An 18,435-nucleotide genomic window follows, 5' to 3' on the forward strand; every position below is an offset into this window, starting at 1 on the left:
GACTACTGTATCGCAGACATCCGACTCGTTCTCACTACAAATCTAACTACCGGTTATTGTTGTGTGTAATCTGACTAATCTTGTGCTTCTGTGAAATCAAGTGCTGAAGTATAATTTAATTGTCCTAAGTTCAATAGGCGAAGTAAGCAGAATTTACGTGTAGAAAAACAATAATTAATTACAAAATTGTATACATATGTATGTATGTACAAAGTATTTGCATTAGTGCAATAAAGCAAAGGATTTGAAAATCAAAAGGTTATCAATTCAGTTAGTTTTAGAGATTTAAAAAAAATTATTTGAGCTCTAATTGTAAATATACGAGTTGTGCTTGTGTTTTTCTATACATTTTGGAATACAAAAGCAAACAAGATTTTGGAACATTCGTGTATATAATACATATGTATGTACTCGTATGTGTGTGTTGATATATCCTATTATTTTTGATATTTAAAATACTTCGACGCTGTGAATAAAAACCAGGGACCGGAAATAAGAGTTATTTACGAAAAGTTTATTTGAAAAAAAAAACAATAATTATGCAGCAAATGGTATGCAATTAAATATGTGAAGGGCACCAAAGCATTTAGTCGCGTCGAAAATAGATTTTGGCAATAAAATTTTTTGTTTGTCATTTGTCTGTAAAACTTAAAAATAACTATAACCTTCGATTTATATTTTATTCAATAATTTTGATATTTTTTAATTGCCAAATAACAGTTATTTTTGATTTTTACTTTATTTTTAGTTTTTTTTTTTTTTTGTCAGGGCAGCCTAGCAAGTGCAGCACTCAGACACAATTAAGTCCATTGTACTGCTCTCGGACTCCCTTTTTAATTTTCTTTAAGTCTAATCGACCTCCGAAGAAATCTGAAGAGATCTTGTGGTGCCAAGGAGCTCAAGCCTGATTCGAGCGAAGACTGGGCAGCCGCACAGAAAGTGGTCCACCGTCTAATCCTTCTCTCAACATGCTGGGCAGAGTGCACTGTCTGAGAGGCCCATCTTTTCCATGCGCTTTACCCATGGAAAGTGGCCCGACATCAGTCCAACCAGCCACCTACAGTCCCCTCTGTTTAGTGACAGGAGGAACTGCGACAGTCGGTCGGACATAACAAGTAACAACAGTTTTGTCCATCTGCAGCCTTTCTCAGCCTGACAAGCTCGCTTGTAGATTAGAGTAACCCGTTTCCTAACCGTGGCTTTGATGGCTGCAGAATGGAGTGACAGAACGGCCTCCAGGCCAAGGAAGCTGGCTTCAGACTCCATCCTAGCTAGAGAGCCAGGGATCTCGTTACCCGCGATACCCACGTGTCCCGGGACCCATGTTAGTAGCAGGCTATTATGCCTACCGATATAGTTCAGCCTGGATTTACAGGACTTGACTACCCTTGAAGTGCTATTTTTAGTTAATTATCGATATTCTTTATTTATGAAAGTATTCATTAAACATCAGACAGTAAATTTGTTCATTTAAAAATATAAGGCATCAAGAAAAAATCAGTTTGTACTTTTATTTTTTGATCAGCGCAACAATAATAGGCGAACAAACCATATATACGAGTATTTTACCAATTTTAAAATTTTTCTTATTCTTTATTCCAGCTCATTTTTTTTAAGTGGCTTAAAACTTCAATTTCTTTTGTCCAAAAACGCAATTCTTTTATTTGGAGTATTTTGCATAAATTTATTTCAAATGTATTTCCTCTGTTCGGAGTTCTATAGTAAAATTTAGCGTACAATTTTTTTTTTTTTTTTGTAGAAAATCTTAACCTCTAGCATTAAATTGAATGATTAGTTTGAGCTTTCTTTTAATTATTATAATATTATTTTTTATTTTTAAGTTTGCTAAGCATGAAGTAAGATCTTTGATTTGTTAACAAACATTCTTGAGCAGAAAATTTTGCTAGAAGTCATGGAAGGCAAAAAACTCTCATTGATCATAGACGAAGTATAAATCGTGAAAGTGTGGATGTTTAAAATAAAATAATTTTAATCATACAACAACATGTCTGGTCTAATGTGCTATTTGGTACAAAAAAGTACCGAAAATTAAAATATTGAAGTTAAAAAAATATGCACCAGCTTCACTTACTTACAGATCCCATTAGAAAACTTTTCGGAGACATAGTACAGTTTTCCACTGAAACTTATGCTTGGCACATTTCTACGGAGGCGGAAGCAGACTGTTGGAAAATATTATTTAATAGAATAGAATAGAAATGAAAAGAAACAAATATTTTCATCTAATTTTTCATATTTTTATTTTATTTTTGAAAATTCTGGATGGATATTTTATGCCTTTAAAGTTCAAGTTCAAACAATTATTGCGAAATAAGAAAATAAAAAGCCTATTTTCCAAATATTTTACAATTTAATAAAATCTCATCAAGTTTAAGAAACGTGCCCGAGAAAATATAATAGACACAAAAAGTTTTGTCAAAAAAAATTAGTGTTTAAAAAATGCTTACATATGGAGAATTAATTTAGTATTTCGTAGCATCTCCTGTTTGTTTTATGACTTTTATATATCTTTGATGTATTGGACTTAATACGGTACCAAGATTTCTGAATTTGGATCCTATTTGCGGCTTTGAAAGTCCCGATTATCTAGTTTTGCCCAAGATGCTCAATTGGGTTTAAGTCAGGAGATTGCGTCGGTCATTCATTTTTCAAAACATTCACATTTTTTTTAAACCTCTCCTTACCTCAGCATAACCGTATCGAATTTTCTCACATAGCGCACCGCACACATTTTATTATTTCAAAAGGCAAATCCAAGCACTCAGTCAGGAAACCATTGTACTACACCCGGATAGATTTCAGTAGAAAGAATAGAGATAGGGAAGACAAAATGTGGGTGGTAAGACGGAAAAATTAGTTTTAGGTCACTCTTCCACAAATCTCTTGGATTCATTGATGAATCTTAAGAGATCCGGAAGAGGAAGAGTATGAACTTTATCCATACTCAGTATATTGCAACCCAATATCCTAAGTCTGATTCTGGAAAAAACCGGACCGCTACAGAGAAAATACTCTGCAGTGTCGTCATCCTCAAGACAAGATAGGCACATCGGTCTGTCGAGACCCCAATGGCAGACGTATGCTGAATACAGGCATTTTGCCCTGTGATTACACCCACCAGTACTCTCAGGTACTTTTTGCTGAATTTTAGGAGAAAGGTCGCTATTTTCCTGTTTGCTTCTTTCACAAAGCACTTGGCTACTCTGAACGAGTTCAACCCAGACCAACGCCCCTATGGGTAGACCTCATGAAGTCATCAATCCATACTTGAATTGATGCGTAATTGACATCAAGAAAGAGTTCAGGGCCTAGTGGCATATTTGCAGAGCTTTCATTAGCCAGTTTACCAGCTAACTCATTCCCTTAAATGCCACAATGCCCAGGCACCCAAATAAGCCTAACTTTGTTGTGTTTTGCATCACTATTCAATTTTGCCACCGAATAACTTCGAAGAGCTGCGTGGGTTAGCAAAGACTTTCAGTGCACCTTGACTGTCACTACAAATTCCAATGCTGCTACCCCTCCACTTTTTCTCAATTATCCAGTATGCCATATTCAAGATGGCATAGGCTTCCGTAAAGAATACCGTGGCTATCTGTCCTGTGGCATAGGAGCAGGGCCGTAGAGAGCATATCCAGGCTCCGGGGGAAAATTGCAAATGCGGGCCCTTTCCAATTGTGTCTAATTCATATAATTCGAATTATGCTCGGGTCCGGGCCCCTCTGAAAACTCCGGGCCCGGGGGAAAAAGTACCCGATCCGCCCCCCTCTCGTCGGGCCTGCATAGGAGTACTTAGTGTCCTCATCTAAGTACCATCCAGATCCGAGCCATCACTGGTTTTGGATCCGTCGGTGTAGAAAGTGTGCTGATATCCCGTTAATAGGTTATCTGGACTTAACCATTGATCTCTATCTGGGATCAAAACATCATACTTCCTACCGCAGCCAACGAAAGGCACCTGATTGCCCACTGAAATCTGGGAGATATTGCTTTAATCCGCTTTCTACCAACCCGTATTGAACTTAAGATGAAACGCTCGTTTAATGGCAAAAAAGGTTTAATTTTGCTATAAAAAAGTGAGTTGTTTATTTCCTATTCTTCGAATTTATATCATTAAAAACTTTGCACATTTCATTAATTCTGCTAATTGATTTATCGTTTTTGCTTCTTTGCTGAAATATTTCTTATTAATTTGTTTTCTTCTTCCCTCCGTGACACATTTCGTTCATTTTATTCAAAAATATTTTTATTAAAAAAAGTAATGAATGCAAAACCAGTAAGAATTTGCAAGTTTTACGACCAGCTAATCAAATTGTCAGAAATCACAAAAAGTAAACATTTTTTCAGTTGAGCTACCTCGTATTAAATTTAAAAATTATGAAGCAAATAAAATACAAAATAATGAGCTTGGCATCACATGATTTATTTTGTCTACAATAATTTGTTCCGTTTCATCATCGCTGTCAGTTGAAGAACATTCCATTAGCTGTTGTATTGTGGTGGCAATCACAGCTTTCTTCATATTTTTCTTGCTGCCGTCTATGCATCCATCTTTATACAAATAATTCCAATTTAGTTAATAACCAAGAAGTGCAAGCTTAAAACACAAAATATACCTTCAATGGTTTCTATTTTCCTTTCGCAAAATTACAACAGCGGTGACTGGAGGCTGTGGTTACATATCGTCCCCTTAGTATAACAATAGCCTATGTGCTCATAGGCTATTATTTTTTTATTGAATTTTTGGATTCTCCATCGTCGATTTTATATAAAAATTTTGTCAAATTCTAGTTCCACAAAGTGGGTCAAAACGTCAGTCAAAAAATAATAAATATTTACAGACATAACGAGATTTGAGTGAGAGCTACTTTCGACAAAAAGTTTGAAATTCATTTTCTCAAAACATCAAAAAATGTATAGGCTATTTTAATACTAAGGGGACGATATGTATGTACCTCTACATCATTTGCCGATTCCAATTTAATATTTGAATTCAAATAAACTAATATATAAACTTTATCTAAAATATATTCACTTACATTCTCCATTTTTATTTAAATTTAGAACTTTGACTCAATTCGCAAATTTTAATTTCACTCTGCGATCTTTATATTTACTCTGCGATCATCTGTTTTTCTCACTTGCAAATTCTTACAAGTAAAAATTTATGCAGTAAAAACCAGCAACTTCTTCCCCGAAATGAAATGCTTGTCTGTTTGTTTGTTAACAGTAATAGTAGCCCCGCCAGTGTCGCGCATATCACCGGCCGCCTTCGTCTAGCTCATCTAAAGGTAGGCCCAGGAAACATGCTGTTCGACGGATTGGGTCCAGAGGGAGGGGTGTTAGATGAGTCGGTTTTAGGGGGCATGTGAAAAGGTGGTTAGTGTCGTGCGGGGGGCCTTCACATGCCGGACATATGTTTGGAATGTCGGAGTCGATTCTGGAGAGAAGTAGGAGTTTAACCTGCTACAATATCCAGAACGTAATTGTGCCAGTGTTACACGTGTCTCACGAGGAAACTGGAGCTCTTCATCTGCTATAGGTGATGGTCCAGACCAGGCCTGTCTGGTCACCTGGAACTAGTAACACGCAGTGGATAAAGCTACAGACATGCCAAAATACTGCCATTCGGACAGCGACTGGTTGCTTCCTAATGCCCCATGTTCAACATCTTCACAACAAGGTACAAATACTTCCAGTAATGGAGCATAACAAACGGCGCAGCAAGCAGCTCCTGCTGGAATGTTACCGCAGGTTTCACCCCTGCATACACCTGCTTGAGCCTGAGCCGCCTTCCAGGCACGTCAGCACACATCTCTTAAACTACGCCGACGAAATCCGGGACAAAACTGACCGAAATCTACTGGACCTGACAGTGTTTAGACAGTCAATAAACGACATTCACCGGGAGACCGTCACCACCTTCTTAAGCTCCCGTCCTGTGAATGCCGTAATCGGAGTCGAAATGAAATGTCATTTTGCTCTCTCACTTTCGCTTACTTTGAAAGTTTTTCGGATACATGAACTTGATAATTGTAATTGTTACAAATTATTTACTTCATGAACAGACATATTTTAAACAATCTTAACAAAAACAATTTCCATATAAGTGATACAGTACATTCGAAAAATTGACGCGCACTGTTTCTATTATATTTTCCAATGATCGAATCTGGATTGGTAGTAATACGGATTGAAGGGGGGGGTAGGGTCACAAAATCGAAATTTTTTTTCTTCACTCATCTTATAGTAAATCATTTCAAGAATGTTGTGTCAAAATTTTAAATGGATCGGAGCAGAACTCTCAAAGTTATAGCCTTTGTAGGCACTCTACCTCGAATACGGAGCATCGATAATTTTTCAGAGTCATTTTTTCAAACGCGTTTTTCCCGAAACTACTTCTTAAAAGTCGGTGCCAATCACAACTCCGAAACTATTCAACCGATTCTTTTCAAATTTGGCACACGTTTTCTAAATCAAAAATACCTCCCCCCCCCCCCCCCCCCCCCCCACTGTTTTTTTTATTTTTTTTATTACGACATACTTTAACTGAAAAATTCGACTTTTTTAGTTTCAGATGATTCTACGACAAATGCCGATTGGCACCGCAGAGCACCTCTCGAAAAACATATCTCCAAAAAAACTCTGTCATGGGCTTATTTGTCAATATTTTATTATTAATATTTTTTAAAAACTTATTGAAAAGATGTACAATAACATGCAACTGATTTTATTAAAGTATCTTAAGCCATATTTCTGTAAAAAATTCAAAAAAAAGTGTTTTTTTTAGCGCTAAACCCTACCACCCCCTGAAGGATAAAGTGAAAAATAGTTTAAATAGAATATGCTCTCAAATTATAAATAATGACTTCGTGGTCAGTCAATCGGATTGGCAGAATCCGAATTACTCCTATACATAGAACCGATTGTCGTGGGGTGTCACCCGAGATGGGCTTATGTTCCTTGTCAAAAAGTGTAATAAATGCTCTCAAAGCAATTTCTGTTGAATTTTACCACAGCGATCGCTCTTTGCTCGCGCCAATTAAGAAGAAGAAAAAGATCGCTCTTTGCAATCTGCGAATTCCTCAGAACCTTTTTTATTATAGAAATGCACTCGGAATTTGGGCAGTCCTCGTCTTTAAGCGACCACAGTTAGGTTTATTTTATGAGTTCAATGTTTTTAGTTCGAAAAGTTGGTAACGAACCCACTACATTGTTGTTGTTGTTGTAGCAGCATAAACATTTCCCATACTTACATACGGGGAATGCTGCTGGAGTGGCAGTCCTTGGCCGGATATAAATCCGGGACGTTTTCGGTAACGTACAGCCGTGGAAACGAACCCACTACCTTCGAATACGCCATGCAAGCGCAAACATCGTTCCCATCACAGCTGGACCTACCTTGCCGGAATAATTCGGATTCACATATATCCGGCCAAACATTGCCACTTTCATCTCCATTTCGGGTATAATAAATTTAAAATTTTCTTATTGTTTCAATGAAGAAATACTCATAATTCAACCTAGTTTGACACGAGTACTAATTTACATAACGGTATATTTAAATATTTGATTAGGATCTCTGCAAAATGAATAATAAGCTTAAAGTACATACATACATGCATACATAAATACATACATACAAATATAAATAGAAACTGGTTGTAGCGACCATCAATCGAATTAATTACAACAAAAGCACCTGATTATATTCAAATCATTTCAGCTTTTAAATTTGTTTTTCTTTTTTTCGTTTAGCCAAAATGCGACTCGCTTCAGTGTGGCTATTGCCATTGCTTTTCGCTTTAACCGCAGCACAATTTGGCGGATTCGGAGGAAGCTTCAACAAAGTAACCAATTCAGTACAACAGGGGTTTGGTAATTTGGGCAGTAAACTAAAGTTGCCCTCGTTACTGAATGTTAACACCTTTTCCGAGTTTGCGGTAAGTATTAACTATACATGCATGCATGGCCATGTACACATACATATACTTACATACACAACAAAAATAAATAATCATATTATCTTTCTTTCCCTTTCAACTCCCTTCCCGATACTTAGGAACTAACTGGCAAGACCTACGCAGAGGGTGAACGCCAACTACGTGAGGGCATTTTTGCCGCTCGCCGCCAGTTGGTCAATCTGCACAATGCCGGCTCAAAAGGTTACGAGCTGGCAATCAACGCCTTTGCCGATCTGACTAACGCTGAATTCATAAAGAAACTAACAGGCAACAAGAAATCAAGCCGGGGCGAGTGAGTAAAAAATCAAACAAATTCATTTTTCTGCACTGCAGAATCTTAATCAAACAAATTTTTTAACAATTAATTTCAGAGCAAAAGCCAGTGTAGACCGTGAGGAAGCTGCACCACCCACAACCAATGTGCCGGATGCTTTCGATTGGCGCTCTAAAGGTGGCGTCACACCCGTAAAATACCAAGGCGACTGCGGTTCGTGTTGGACATTTGCCACAACTGGCGCCATTGAAGGTCATACGTTTCGCGCCACTGGCAAACTGCCCACACTATCTGAGCAAAATCTAGTCGATTGTGGCCCCATCGATTATGGCCTAAACGGTTGTGATGGCGGCTTTCAGGAGTATGCTTTCGCTTTTATTAAAGATGTACAAAAAGGTGTGGCACCTAGTGATAAATATCCATATTTGGATAAGAAAGACACCTGTAAATACGATCCTGCCACTAAGGCAGCGCTGGTGAAGGGTTTCGCTGCGATCAAACCAAAAGATGAGAAAACGATGAAGGAGGTTGTTGCCACTCTCGGACCTCTAGCGTGCTCTGTCAATGCCTTGGAAACGCTATTGCTCTACAAGAAGGGCATCTATGCGGATGAAGAATGCAATAAGGGCGAAGTAAATCACGCAATTCTAGTTGTGGGCTATGGCAGCGAGAATGGTCAGGATTATTGGATTGTTAAGAACTCATGGGATAAGACATGGGGGGAGGAAGGTTACTTTAGATTGCCACGTGGTTGCAATTTCTGTGGAATTGCCGATGAATGTAGTTACCCAATAGTTTAGGTATTCAATGATGTGAGGACAATCGCTTAAATTTGTGAATGTTATGCCTGTGATTTCAGTAAATAAATGATTACTTTAAATGATGAAACATTTCGAAGTCAATACCGAGGGAAATTAGGGTGAGAAAGACGTTTCCACGACAGTCGGTTCTACGTTACCGAAACGACCCGGATTTATATCCGGCCAAGGACTGTCACTCCAGCAGCATTCACCGTATGTAAGTATGCGGAGTGTTTATGCTGCTACAACAACAACAACAACAACAACAGGGGGAGAAAGAATACGTTGCCACGACAAACTGCCATAGCGGACTGAGTATGCGGTCAAGCTAGCATTTGAAAGAATTATTGGGCAGTGCTACAACAAAGAAGCGAGAGATTGTCTTTTAAAGAACTACTTCAAAATTATGTAAATAGGTATACAATTTGCTCAGTTTTGCTTTACAAAACTGCTGCTGCACAGTTCTAAAGCTAAATACACACCAGGTTGCTTCAACGGTTGCAGCAACGTGTTGCCTTTGTTTAAGAAACACGTTGCGACCGTTGCTGCAATCTCAGTATTGTGTATAACTGTGGTGCAGGAAAGGTATGTACAAGCGGAAGATACGTAAAATTAAATTTTTTAAATGATCGGCGAAATGCGTAAAATTACTTCTCTTATTATAATTGACGAACTTTTGTACGAAAATGCGGAAGAAAAAAAATCTGGTCCAAAAATTGGCTTTTAAAAAAATCGAATGCTCGAACGAGAGGCTGCTGAAAGAACTGAAGGAAAATGAACCAGCGGACTATAAAAATTACATGAGGATGGACGAAGCCCTGTTTAGAAAATTGTTGGACTTCGTAAAGGCCAAAATAACGAAACAAGATACCATAATGGGAGAGGCAATATCAGCAGAAATTAGACTGGCAATAACTTCGCGGTATCTTCCAACAGGAAACGCTTTTGCGGACTTGAAATTTTTATCAATTTTATTATATTCATTTTTTAATTGTTCGTATGCTTTTTTTCTAAAATTTTTATTTTTATATTTTTCACTACTTATATCCTACAGCTCTCTCAAATTTTATATTCGTTAATAAAATTAACATAATTTTTATTATTTTCAATTGCCATTTTTTCCTTTTTCACTTTATTTTACTCCGCACGAACCTTCTTCTTTGCTTGTGTTCAACGAACTGAACGAGTAAAAGCAGTAAACAATGATACACACGAAGCAACGGTTGCAGCAAGCTATCCCAAAAATCAAATTTATTTGATATTTCAGGCAACGGTTGCAGCAACACGAAAATCATTTGGCAACACAGCTACACACGAGGCAACGGTTGCTTCAACATGGCCGAGTTGCTGCAACGGTTGCCTGGTGTGTATTTAGCTTAAGAGTTTATATCCATAGAAGAAATACCATATCATCCCTCAAATTGTATAAACAATAAAAGCTGGAAAATTGTTTACATACATATTTGCTGTTATAAACAAATAATATTAAGGTAAGTTATTAATTAACAAATTGCATATGAAATATTGTTTGGGCACAGTAAAAATATATTATCTTAAAAAGAAATTTAAATACATAGAATTATATAAAAGTTAACTTAAGCTAAAGCAAAATCGTCACGTTGATCATTGTAACGCAAGACATGTTGTTTGATCTTCGAGCTATCCACCCATGTAACGAAATCTTCTAAGTTGCGTGTGACCAAGAATGCAGGATCGGTAATCATATCGGGGCCCACACGTACATGACCTTGCTCAATCAGATCAGTGGCATTTTTAAGATTTTGAGAGAGGCGGCCTAAAATAAAAGATGGTTATTTAGCGCTCTGTTGAAAAAATTATTTCACGAGGTATATGGGCAAGATTTAAATCACATTATTGCGCAGTGCATTGTTTGGCTATCGATGCAACTTTTTGGAGTGTTTAAGCATTTAGCTGTTTTTGTTTTTATAATTTTTGGGCACACTACTTTAAAGTTCTATGTATATGAAAACCAATGTAATTCTATTTTTTTGTAAATGTGTAATTTCTCGAAATTTTGCCTTAACTTTGACTACCCTACTTTATTTGTTAAATATACAAATTACTTACATTTCACCATCACTACCGGCAGTCTACGTCTACAAAAACTACTCGCCGTTAGTCGGGTAGCCATTTCCAAATCAATTTTGTTTCTCATTAAACCCATGGAATAGAGTTTCTCCAGCAACATGCTCGCCGCTTCACTTTTGAATGGATCTGTATCTTCTAGACTTTTAATCTTCTCGCCCAATGTGCGGACCTCACGCGATAATTTGTTGTATCTAAAATTTATAAATGAATTTATTACCATACATCAATAAGTTACATTAGTTACTCACTTCGTATAGTCACTTGGTTTGCGGATGTGATAGCGACGTATTACATTGGCTTCTTTGCCGGCGTTATCTACTTTCCAGGTGATAAAGTCAACTTTCTTGAGCAGTTTTTGCTCATGATACTTAAGTTTTCGCACCATTTTATTAATAAATTGCAGATAGATAGGTTGTTTACTAAAAGCAACGTGTTATAAATGCCGACAGCTGTTAGTGCAGTAATGAGATGTGAAGTGATTTATCGATAAGAGAAATCGATTAACATGGACTGCAATTTGGATGGCCATTTGTACAATAATAAGACAAGCTTAGTGCATAAAACATGGCAAATGTATATATGCATATATAATTCGTGCGTAACAATAAATGTAGCAAAAAATTGCAATTTTAATGTTATCTGTCATAGGAAGTTGTTGTTTTGTTTTTTAATCTTTTGAAAATTGAGCGCTTCATTTTCGATTATTACGAGTTTAGTTTGGTGCTGCCATACAAACTATTCGTTGAATAGCACACAGGGTGATGCGAAATAAAGAGGAACCAAAATTGTGTTCAAAGATATATCTTTAGCATACCAAAAAATTTAAATTCATTACATTCAACTTATTTTATATAAAGGGTTTTTCAATAAAGGCGGGTAGATGTTGAAATGGAATAAAATGGCGTTTGCTGTGTGGCACGTAGCGCTCATTACAACACTCATTTTGATAATAAAGTTTTATCATTTGAACGTGCTGTTCACTCGTGTAACTTGCCATGATGCTTTGGCATAAACAACTGAATAATAAACAAAAGATTTGACAGATGTCACCAAAACAAAATGGCTGCCACAGGGCGCCAAAATCGACCCGCGCCAATCGAAAAACCCTTTGCATAATATATTATATATGGTTTTACCAATAATATTGTAATAATGAATTCTGAGAGTTTCGAATGAAAATTAGATATAAATTGTGTATTAATATCAATCCCATATGTTGCAGGCATTTTTTCAGCATGCTGTCTGCAAAATTTGTGTACATTCAACAAACTGCTAACGATATATACAATACAGTGAGTTAAATCATTGTAGAGGGTCGGACTATAAAAAAATGATGTTGAATTTTTGAAGCAAAATTTCTAATAACTATTAATCTTATTTAATATTAAATATTATTAAGTAATATTAAAAACTCCATTAGCTGGATGCCAAGTTACTCAGCAACGTCTGTGGGCGCTGTCATGATTGATTACGGTTTGTTGGAAGTTTTTAGTGTCCTGCTTCGATATATATGTAATGATGGTAGATAGATAGATTCGATAGATATTGTTGTGAACGGTAAAACTGACTGGCAACAATAACGAACAGACGCATGGTGAAAATAATTCCGAAGTATGGTCAATAACAGACGGTTATCCGGCTCTCTGCGCATTTGACAGAATCAGCTGATAGACTGACGTAACTGGGGTCACGATGCGGTTTGTTTATGAAAAAAGCTAAAACTTTGTAATTAATAATTGTGTGAAATGATCGTGCAGAATTCGGCTGCCGAATCTCCCTTGACTTGGCAGCCGAAGTTCCCCTCATAATTTTCTTTTTCACCATAGTAAAGCTTGTAAATCTATTATTCTTGGAGCGAACAAAACAAAAACATGAACTCGCCTTGATGGCGAGACAGAACTTACCAGAAGATGTGAGCTGCCATATTTAGAAATTGCGATAGTTATTAAGCACAAGTGTATAAGCAGAGGTGCATGCACATGGGGTACTCAGTTGTGGCTTGAGCGTGTAAACAAGTTAAAAAGAAGTTATAAAGTAATTCAGTCGTAAGTGACATTCTAATGTATGAAACGTTGGTGTTGGTTTAGTGTTACCATCCTTATTGAATTCGCCGCGGGTAAATGTGAATACGTAAAATAGTGGTTTTCTATAAAAATTTTGCTCGACAATTTCGATTTTAAATGGAAAAAATAAGAAATAAGTAATCCTACAAACATTTTTATGTTGCCGATGTAAGACTTTATGCTAAAATTTAGGCTAAATTTTACTTTTGCACTTTCACATCGAACGTGATAGTTAAAAAAATCGTGAAACACACCGGCTGTCATTGCAACTCGAACAATCCCTCCTTGGTCGCATTTAAATCCGAGTTGTTCCCGTAATGTTAAACCGACTGTGGAGGCGAGTTCAGTTTCAGTGTTATTGATAAGCTGCATAATTCAACGTCTCCACATATACCCTGTCGCGGTCAGGCTAACGAATATAACCTCCAATTTAATGGAAAATAAACATTACTTTTATAATTTTATTTCAATTTGTTATTATTTATTTATTTTCTGGAAATAAAAATACACATGCATGCATTTTCTACCTCCTATTACCACGTTCTTTGTTATTTTTGTTGTTTTTTTTTGCTCCCAAAAAGTAGTTATTTGTTTTAGATTTATTTTGTTCGTTTTATATAACTTAATATTATATAAATTTTAAATATAGTATATTGTATAGATGACAGTATAAAAGTTAAAAATAATATAAACATAAAATTTGGAGTGATTTCTTTTAATAAAAATCGAATAAAATAAAATCAATCTTAAAAACAAACAAAAAAAACTGTAGTGTACTGAAATGCCACTGCGCTTTTAAAATGTTTTTTGTTTTATTTCAGTTAGTTTTCTTTAATTTTTTAGTATCTGTCGAGTGGCTCACATGAATGAATATCAGCCCAAAACCATTAAAAAATATTAAAATGTTGTGTAGAAAAAAAAAATCGTTGATTGCACTACTACAACTACACCGCAATACGTCACTTGCGCCAACAACAAACTTGAGTTAGATTTGTAATAAATTAATTTTGCTGCTGTGAGCTTTTTTAATTGCGTTGTTTCATATTTTTTACTAAGCAGTTGAGCGAAGAGGTATTTTTTAAACTAACAGAAAGGGCAGTAAAAAATATTTGTGTATATGTATTAACTTAAAAAACAAACTAGTGGATTCTCGAACAGCTAATCTTTGCATTTTCATGCGCAGAAATTTGTGGACAGAAAGTCTATGAATTTTATAAAATATTGATTTCGAAAATGCGTAATCGAAATTAGAGGGGTTGTGGAACTTTGGACTTGAAACATATTGAACTCTTTTAAAAAAGCATAAAAATTAAAATTTATGAAGGAAATAAACGAATATGTGCAATGCTCAATTCTATTTAACAATAATATAAATTATTAATTTTTTAAATTACTGTTACAATGTTTTGATCTTGGAAGTACTACGTGTTCATAGCGTTGCTCAAACTTTTGGTTTTTGTTTTTGCTTTTCGTGTGTTTCATGCAAGTTTTTAAAACGCATTTAATCGTGGTAATTTTTTGTTTTTCTTTTCTTTTTTTTGTTGGAACATGTCTTTGAGAACCCTTTCCAAAGAAATTTATGATTTCAATTATGTGCATATACATTTTTTAATACATTCATTGGAAGCTTGCGAAAACAATGATTTTTAAGTAAAAATAAACCAAAACTTACAAAAATATTTGGAAATTCCGAACATAATTATGAAATATGTATTTAAAATAGATAAAGTGTATTTAAAAACTTTTTTTTTGTGCAAGCAATGCAGTTGGCATTTTTTATAAATAAATCATTTAAGTGCCAACTATAGTAATTTATAAAAAAAGTGAGTTAAAAAATTAGTAATAGAATTTTTTGTGTTGCTGAAACTTGTTAACGCTTAAAACGCCAGCTAAAAAAGTCACTGAATACATTTGTTGTGCGCCTAAAAATGTGCAATATAGCTACAGTAGGCTTTTAACTAAAAAAATGTGTTTATTTAATTTTAAATATTTTTTAAGCTCACAGTAAGCCACTATGTATTGCGCGTACATAGCGGAATTTTTGTTTTGCGAACTTTACAAGGCAATTCATTAAATAAAATAAAAACAAATGGCTTCGAACTTTCGGTCTAATGAGGGTTTTAATAAGCCTACAAATCCAAAAGATACGAAAATTTTTTGGGAAATTTTGAATCAAAGTTTATATGAATTTTTATCACATGCAAGGTTTTAAAATTTCTACGATTTTGTACACAGATCGAATTTTATAAGAATTTTCCAATTTTATTCAGTTTCTTTTATTTCTTTCATTAATTCAGTTCTCAGAAGTACATTTTGGTACGTCCCGACGCATTTATATGTAAATTGATGCAAGGCGAATCTATTAAAGGTGGTGTTGGTAAATCAGCTGATTTGTTTTTTTCTTTCGCCGTGTCCATGTGGCTGTCAGCTCAAAATGAAACAAGGCGAATTCATTATTTCTTTTCTAGTTTCTCAATACTTTGCTTTGACAATCAAACGTACGTAACAGTGTTGTTGGTCTAGTGCCACCACCTTTAATGAATGCGCCTTGATCAAACGATCCAAAAGGTAGTTTTTAACAACATCAACAAAAGGTAGTTTCTAACAAATTTAGTAGGGGTTACTGCTTTTATCGCATTTTTAGCGTTGGCGCTTTAACGTTAGCAAATTACTGAATATCACTGATGGAGTCGATTAATTTTTTTATTAACACATTTCTCACTTTTCTTCGATTATTGACTTTACATGTAAAATATGACTCAAATTCTTTTTCAACTATGCATTTTGTTTCGAGTATAAAAGAAGTTAAACAAAAAATATATTTAATATAATATTTTACTTAGTACAAAATTTCTTTGCGTGTCTTTCGAATTTGGAAAAAAGGAGTACATCCTTAGTTAGACATGTTTTGTAAACCTTTTAAACGTTAATACACAGTACAGTACACATGGAGCACTTGCCGCTAATTGCGTTGACGCACACGCGCATGAACATCATCGTCAAATACGTATTTCTATTTCTGCGTTATGCTTTTTAAGTCATACCATCATCAATTTGCATGTTTATATATATTTAGTTATGTATATATTTATGTATGTATTTATGAAGCTGTTCCACATTAAATATTTCTACAAAATTATTTCTATGAAATATCGATTTTAAAAAATCCATTCTATATATATATTTTTTTCCGTTAAAAAAAAAGAATTAAAATAAAACAGTATTAATTATTAAAAAAAAAATTCAAATGAGTTCACTCAAATAAGTTTACAGTGAATACTATTAGTTTTCGTTCTGGTTTGTTTAGCTTGTTTCGTTTGTTGCTTTAAAAATTAGAATGTAATTTGTAATATAATATTTAGTATATACGACGAGTATGTATTGGATTGGTGTGTATGTGGGATTGTGTGTGTGGGTGTGTGTAAGGGTGTTTTTGTTACAGATAAAGAGCAAAAGAAGTAAATAACTTTGACAAGAGGAGTTACACAATACACGAGTACGTACGTTTGTATGTAGGTGGCATATCATATAGTGATTATTTTTAAATAAGTTCAACAGGTGTTTTATATATACTATCAAGCTTATAAAAGATAATTAATTAAATATTTGTTTTATATTAATATAATGTTTTTATATGTATGTGGATATATGCTTATATACATAAATGTGTATATATATATATTATATATGAATATCCTGTGTGTATGAGTGTGAGTGTGTGTGAGTGTGTGTGTGTGTGGATTCCTAAATTTGCGCCAGCTTTAGCTTATGCTTTCACGTAGAACTTGTTTTTCCTTTTTAGAGCTTTCACACTCCGCATCAACACTCTCTTTCCCTCTTTTTTTTCTATTTCCCTCTCTATCTTTCTCTCTCTATCTCGCTTTTGCGTAACTTCACTGTGCTGCAAGTGTTTTCAACTTTAAGTTTTGCAGTTAGTAAAAGTTAGTTACATGCCTTTACTGTTTGTTTTATCTTTCAATCTTCTTTTTGTTTCTTTTATAAATCTTTTTCTCTTTTTCACTTTTTCTCTATTTTTTTGCCTTGCATATGCGCACACCAATCATTATCATAACTATATATATTTATATATATAAGTATGTACGTATATGTATATGCATATAGAACTTTCGAAGCAACAATTTACATCTACATATATCAGTGCAGTCACGACGACGATTCGCATGCTTTATGTCGCTTTCGCTTTCGCTTGCAACACTTTGCAATTCCTTTGTTTTGAATTTTCCAATACATGCGCGCGTTGCCATATAAGAGGGGGCGGGGCCTACATTGGGCATGCACTTTAAATAACAAGCGCCATATCCTTTTTGCTAGGCAACTGCACTTTTTTCCCCTGCCACAGCGAATTGTGAATCGTAAATGCATCGATGGTGACCGTTAGATGTTTTGTATGGACTTGCGAGAAGCATTTACCGCCTGAGTTATACCTGCGCGTGTGTAAATGGATATGCAATTTAGAATTTGGTTATAAAATATTTATAAAAAATTCGTAAAAAAGCAAATACTCACTTAAAGAATTTATCAAACATAACTTCATCCACTTGACTAGGTCCTGTACCGTACAATTTGGACACTTGATCCGTTTCGGGCACGTAGCTGTACAATGCACGGAATTGGCAACCGGCATCGCGGAAGAGTACAAGAAAATGTTTCGCTTCGGAACGTGCAATCTTTTCGAGCACTTTTTGTTTGGCCTCACGGTTTACCGCACCCGGGAAAACGCAATATTCGACAGCATTCAATATGATGCCACGATTGGATTTGGCGGCTGGTTGTTTGTAGAGCTTCGGGCCTATTTACAGAGGGTGGGTGGAGAAAAGAAGCAAATGCCATATTTAGAATAAAAATAAATGAAATTATAAAAATCATTTTTAATAAATTCTTAATAAATCATTTTTATATTTTTAAAATGCGTATAATTTATGAGTACAAAAAGTAAGTTTTAAGTAGTATTTATGTAGGTAGAAGACAAGTGTAGCAATAGGAGACTACATTTACAGGAACGTTTACTTAGAAAAATAAAATTAATTTAAATTATTTTTCAACTGCGCTAACTACAAAATAAGGATGTTTAAATACTTACTAAATCTAAGTATTTTCGATAAAAAGTACAGGCGTAAAATAAAAATATATCTACATACATATATATTGTTTGAAAGTCAGCCATGTAAACTCAATTTGTAACT

The 18,435-nt window shown here is 35.0% G+C and overlaps 3 protein-coding genes across 26 annotated transcripts in view; 1 reads left to right on the top strand and 2 right to left on the bottom strand.

Annotated features, from left to right (window-relative positions):
* LOC129245645 (procathepsin L) lies at positions 1-9,147 on the top strand. The gene is made up of 4 exons (XM_054883948.1): positions 1-142; positions 7,780-7,964; positions 8,084-8,277; positions 8,357-9,147. The coding sequence occupies exons 2-4, from the start codon at positions 7,785-7,787 to the stop codon at positions 9,057-9,059; spliced, it is 1,077 nt and encodes a 358-aa protein (XP_054739923.1). The 5' UTR covers positions 1-142; positions 7,780-7,784; the 3' UTR covers positions 9,060-9,147.
* A 1,434-nt stretch (positions 9,148-10,581) lies between these two features.
* LOC129244986 (U3 small nucleolar ribonucleoprotein protein IMP3) lies at positions 10,582-11,635 on the bottom strand. The gene is made up of 3 exons (XM_054882919.1): positions 11,417-11,635; positions 11,148-11,359; positions 10,582-10,854 (listed from the first exon to the last, which is right to left on the bottom strand). The coding sequence occupies exons 1-3, from the start codon at positions 11,551-11,553 to the stop codon at positions 10,655-10,657; spliced, it is 549 nt and encodes a 182-aa protein (XP_054738894.1). The 5' UTR covers positions 11,554-11,635; the 3' UTR covers positions 10,582-10,654.
* Positions 11,636-13,678: 2,043 nt separating this feature from the next.
* Positions 13,679-18,435, bottom strand: part of LOC129246215 (patronin) — a 51,155-nt gene continuing 46,398 nt past the window's right edge. For all 24 annotated transcript variants that reach the window (XM_054884832.1, XM_054884829.1, XM_054884830.1 and 21 more), the window contains 2 exons: positions 17,759-18,041; positions 13,679-17,676 (listed from right to left, as the gene is read on the bottom strand). In XM_054884832.1, the coding sequence (XP_054740807.1) occupies positions 17,532-17,676; positions 17,759-18,041 (428 nt within the window). In that variant the 3' untranslated portion in view covers positions 13,679-17,531. The remainder of the gene's footprint in view (positions 17,677-17,758; positions 18,042-18,435) is intronic.

This window comes from Anastrepha obliqua, chromosome 4, assembly GCF_027943255.1.
Source record: "Anastrepha obliqua isolate idAnaObli1 chromosome 4, idAnaObli1_1.0, whole genome shotgun sequence".
Lineage (NCBI taxonomy): Eukaryota > Metazoa > Arthropoda > Insecta > Diptera > Tephritidae > Anastrepha > Anastrepha obliqua.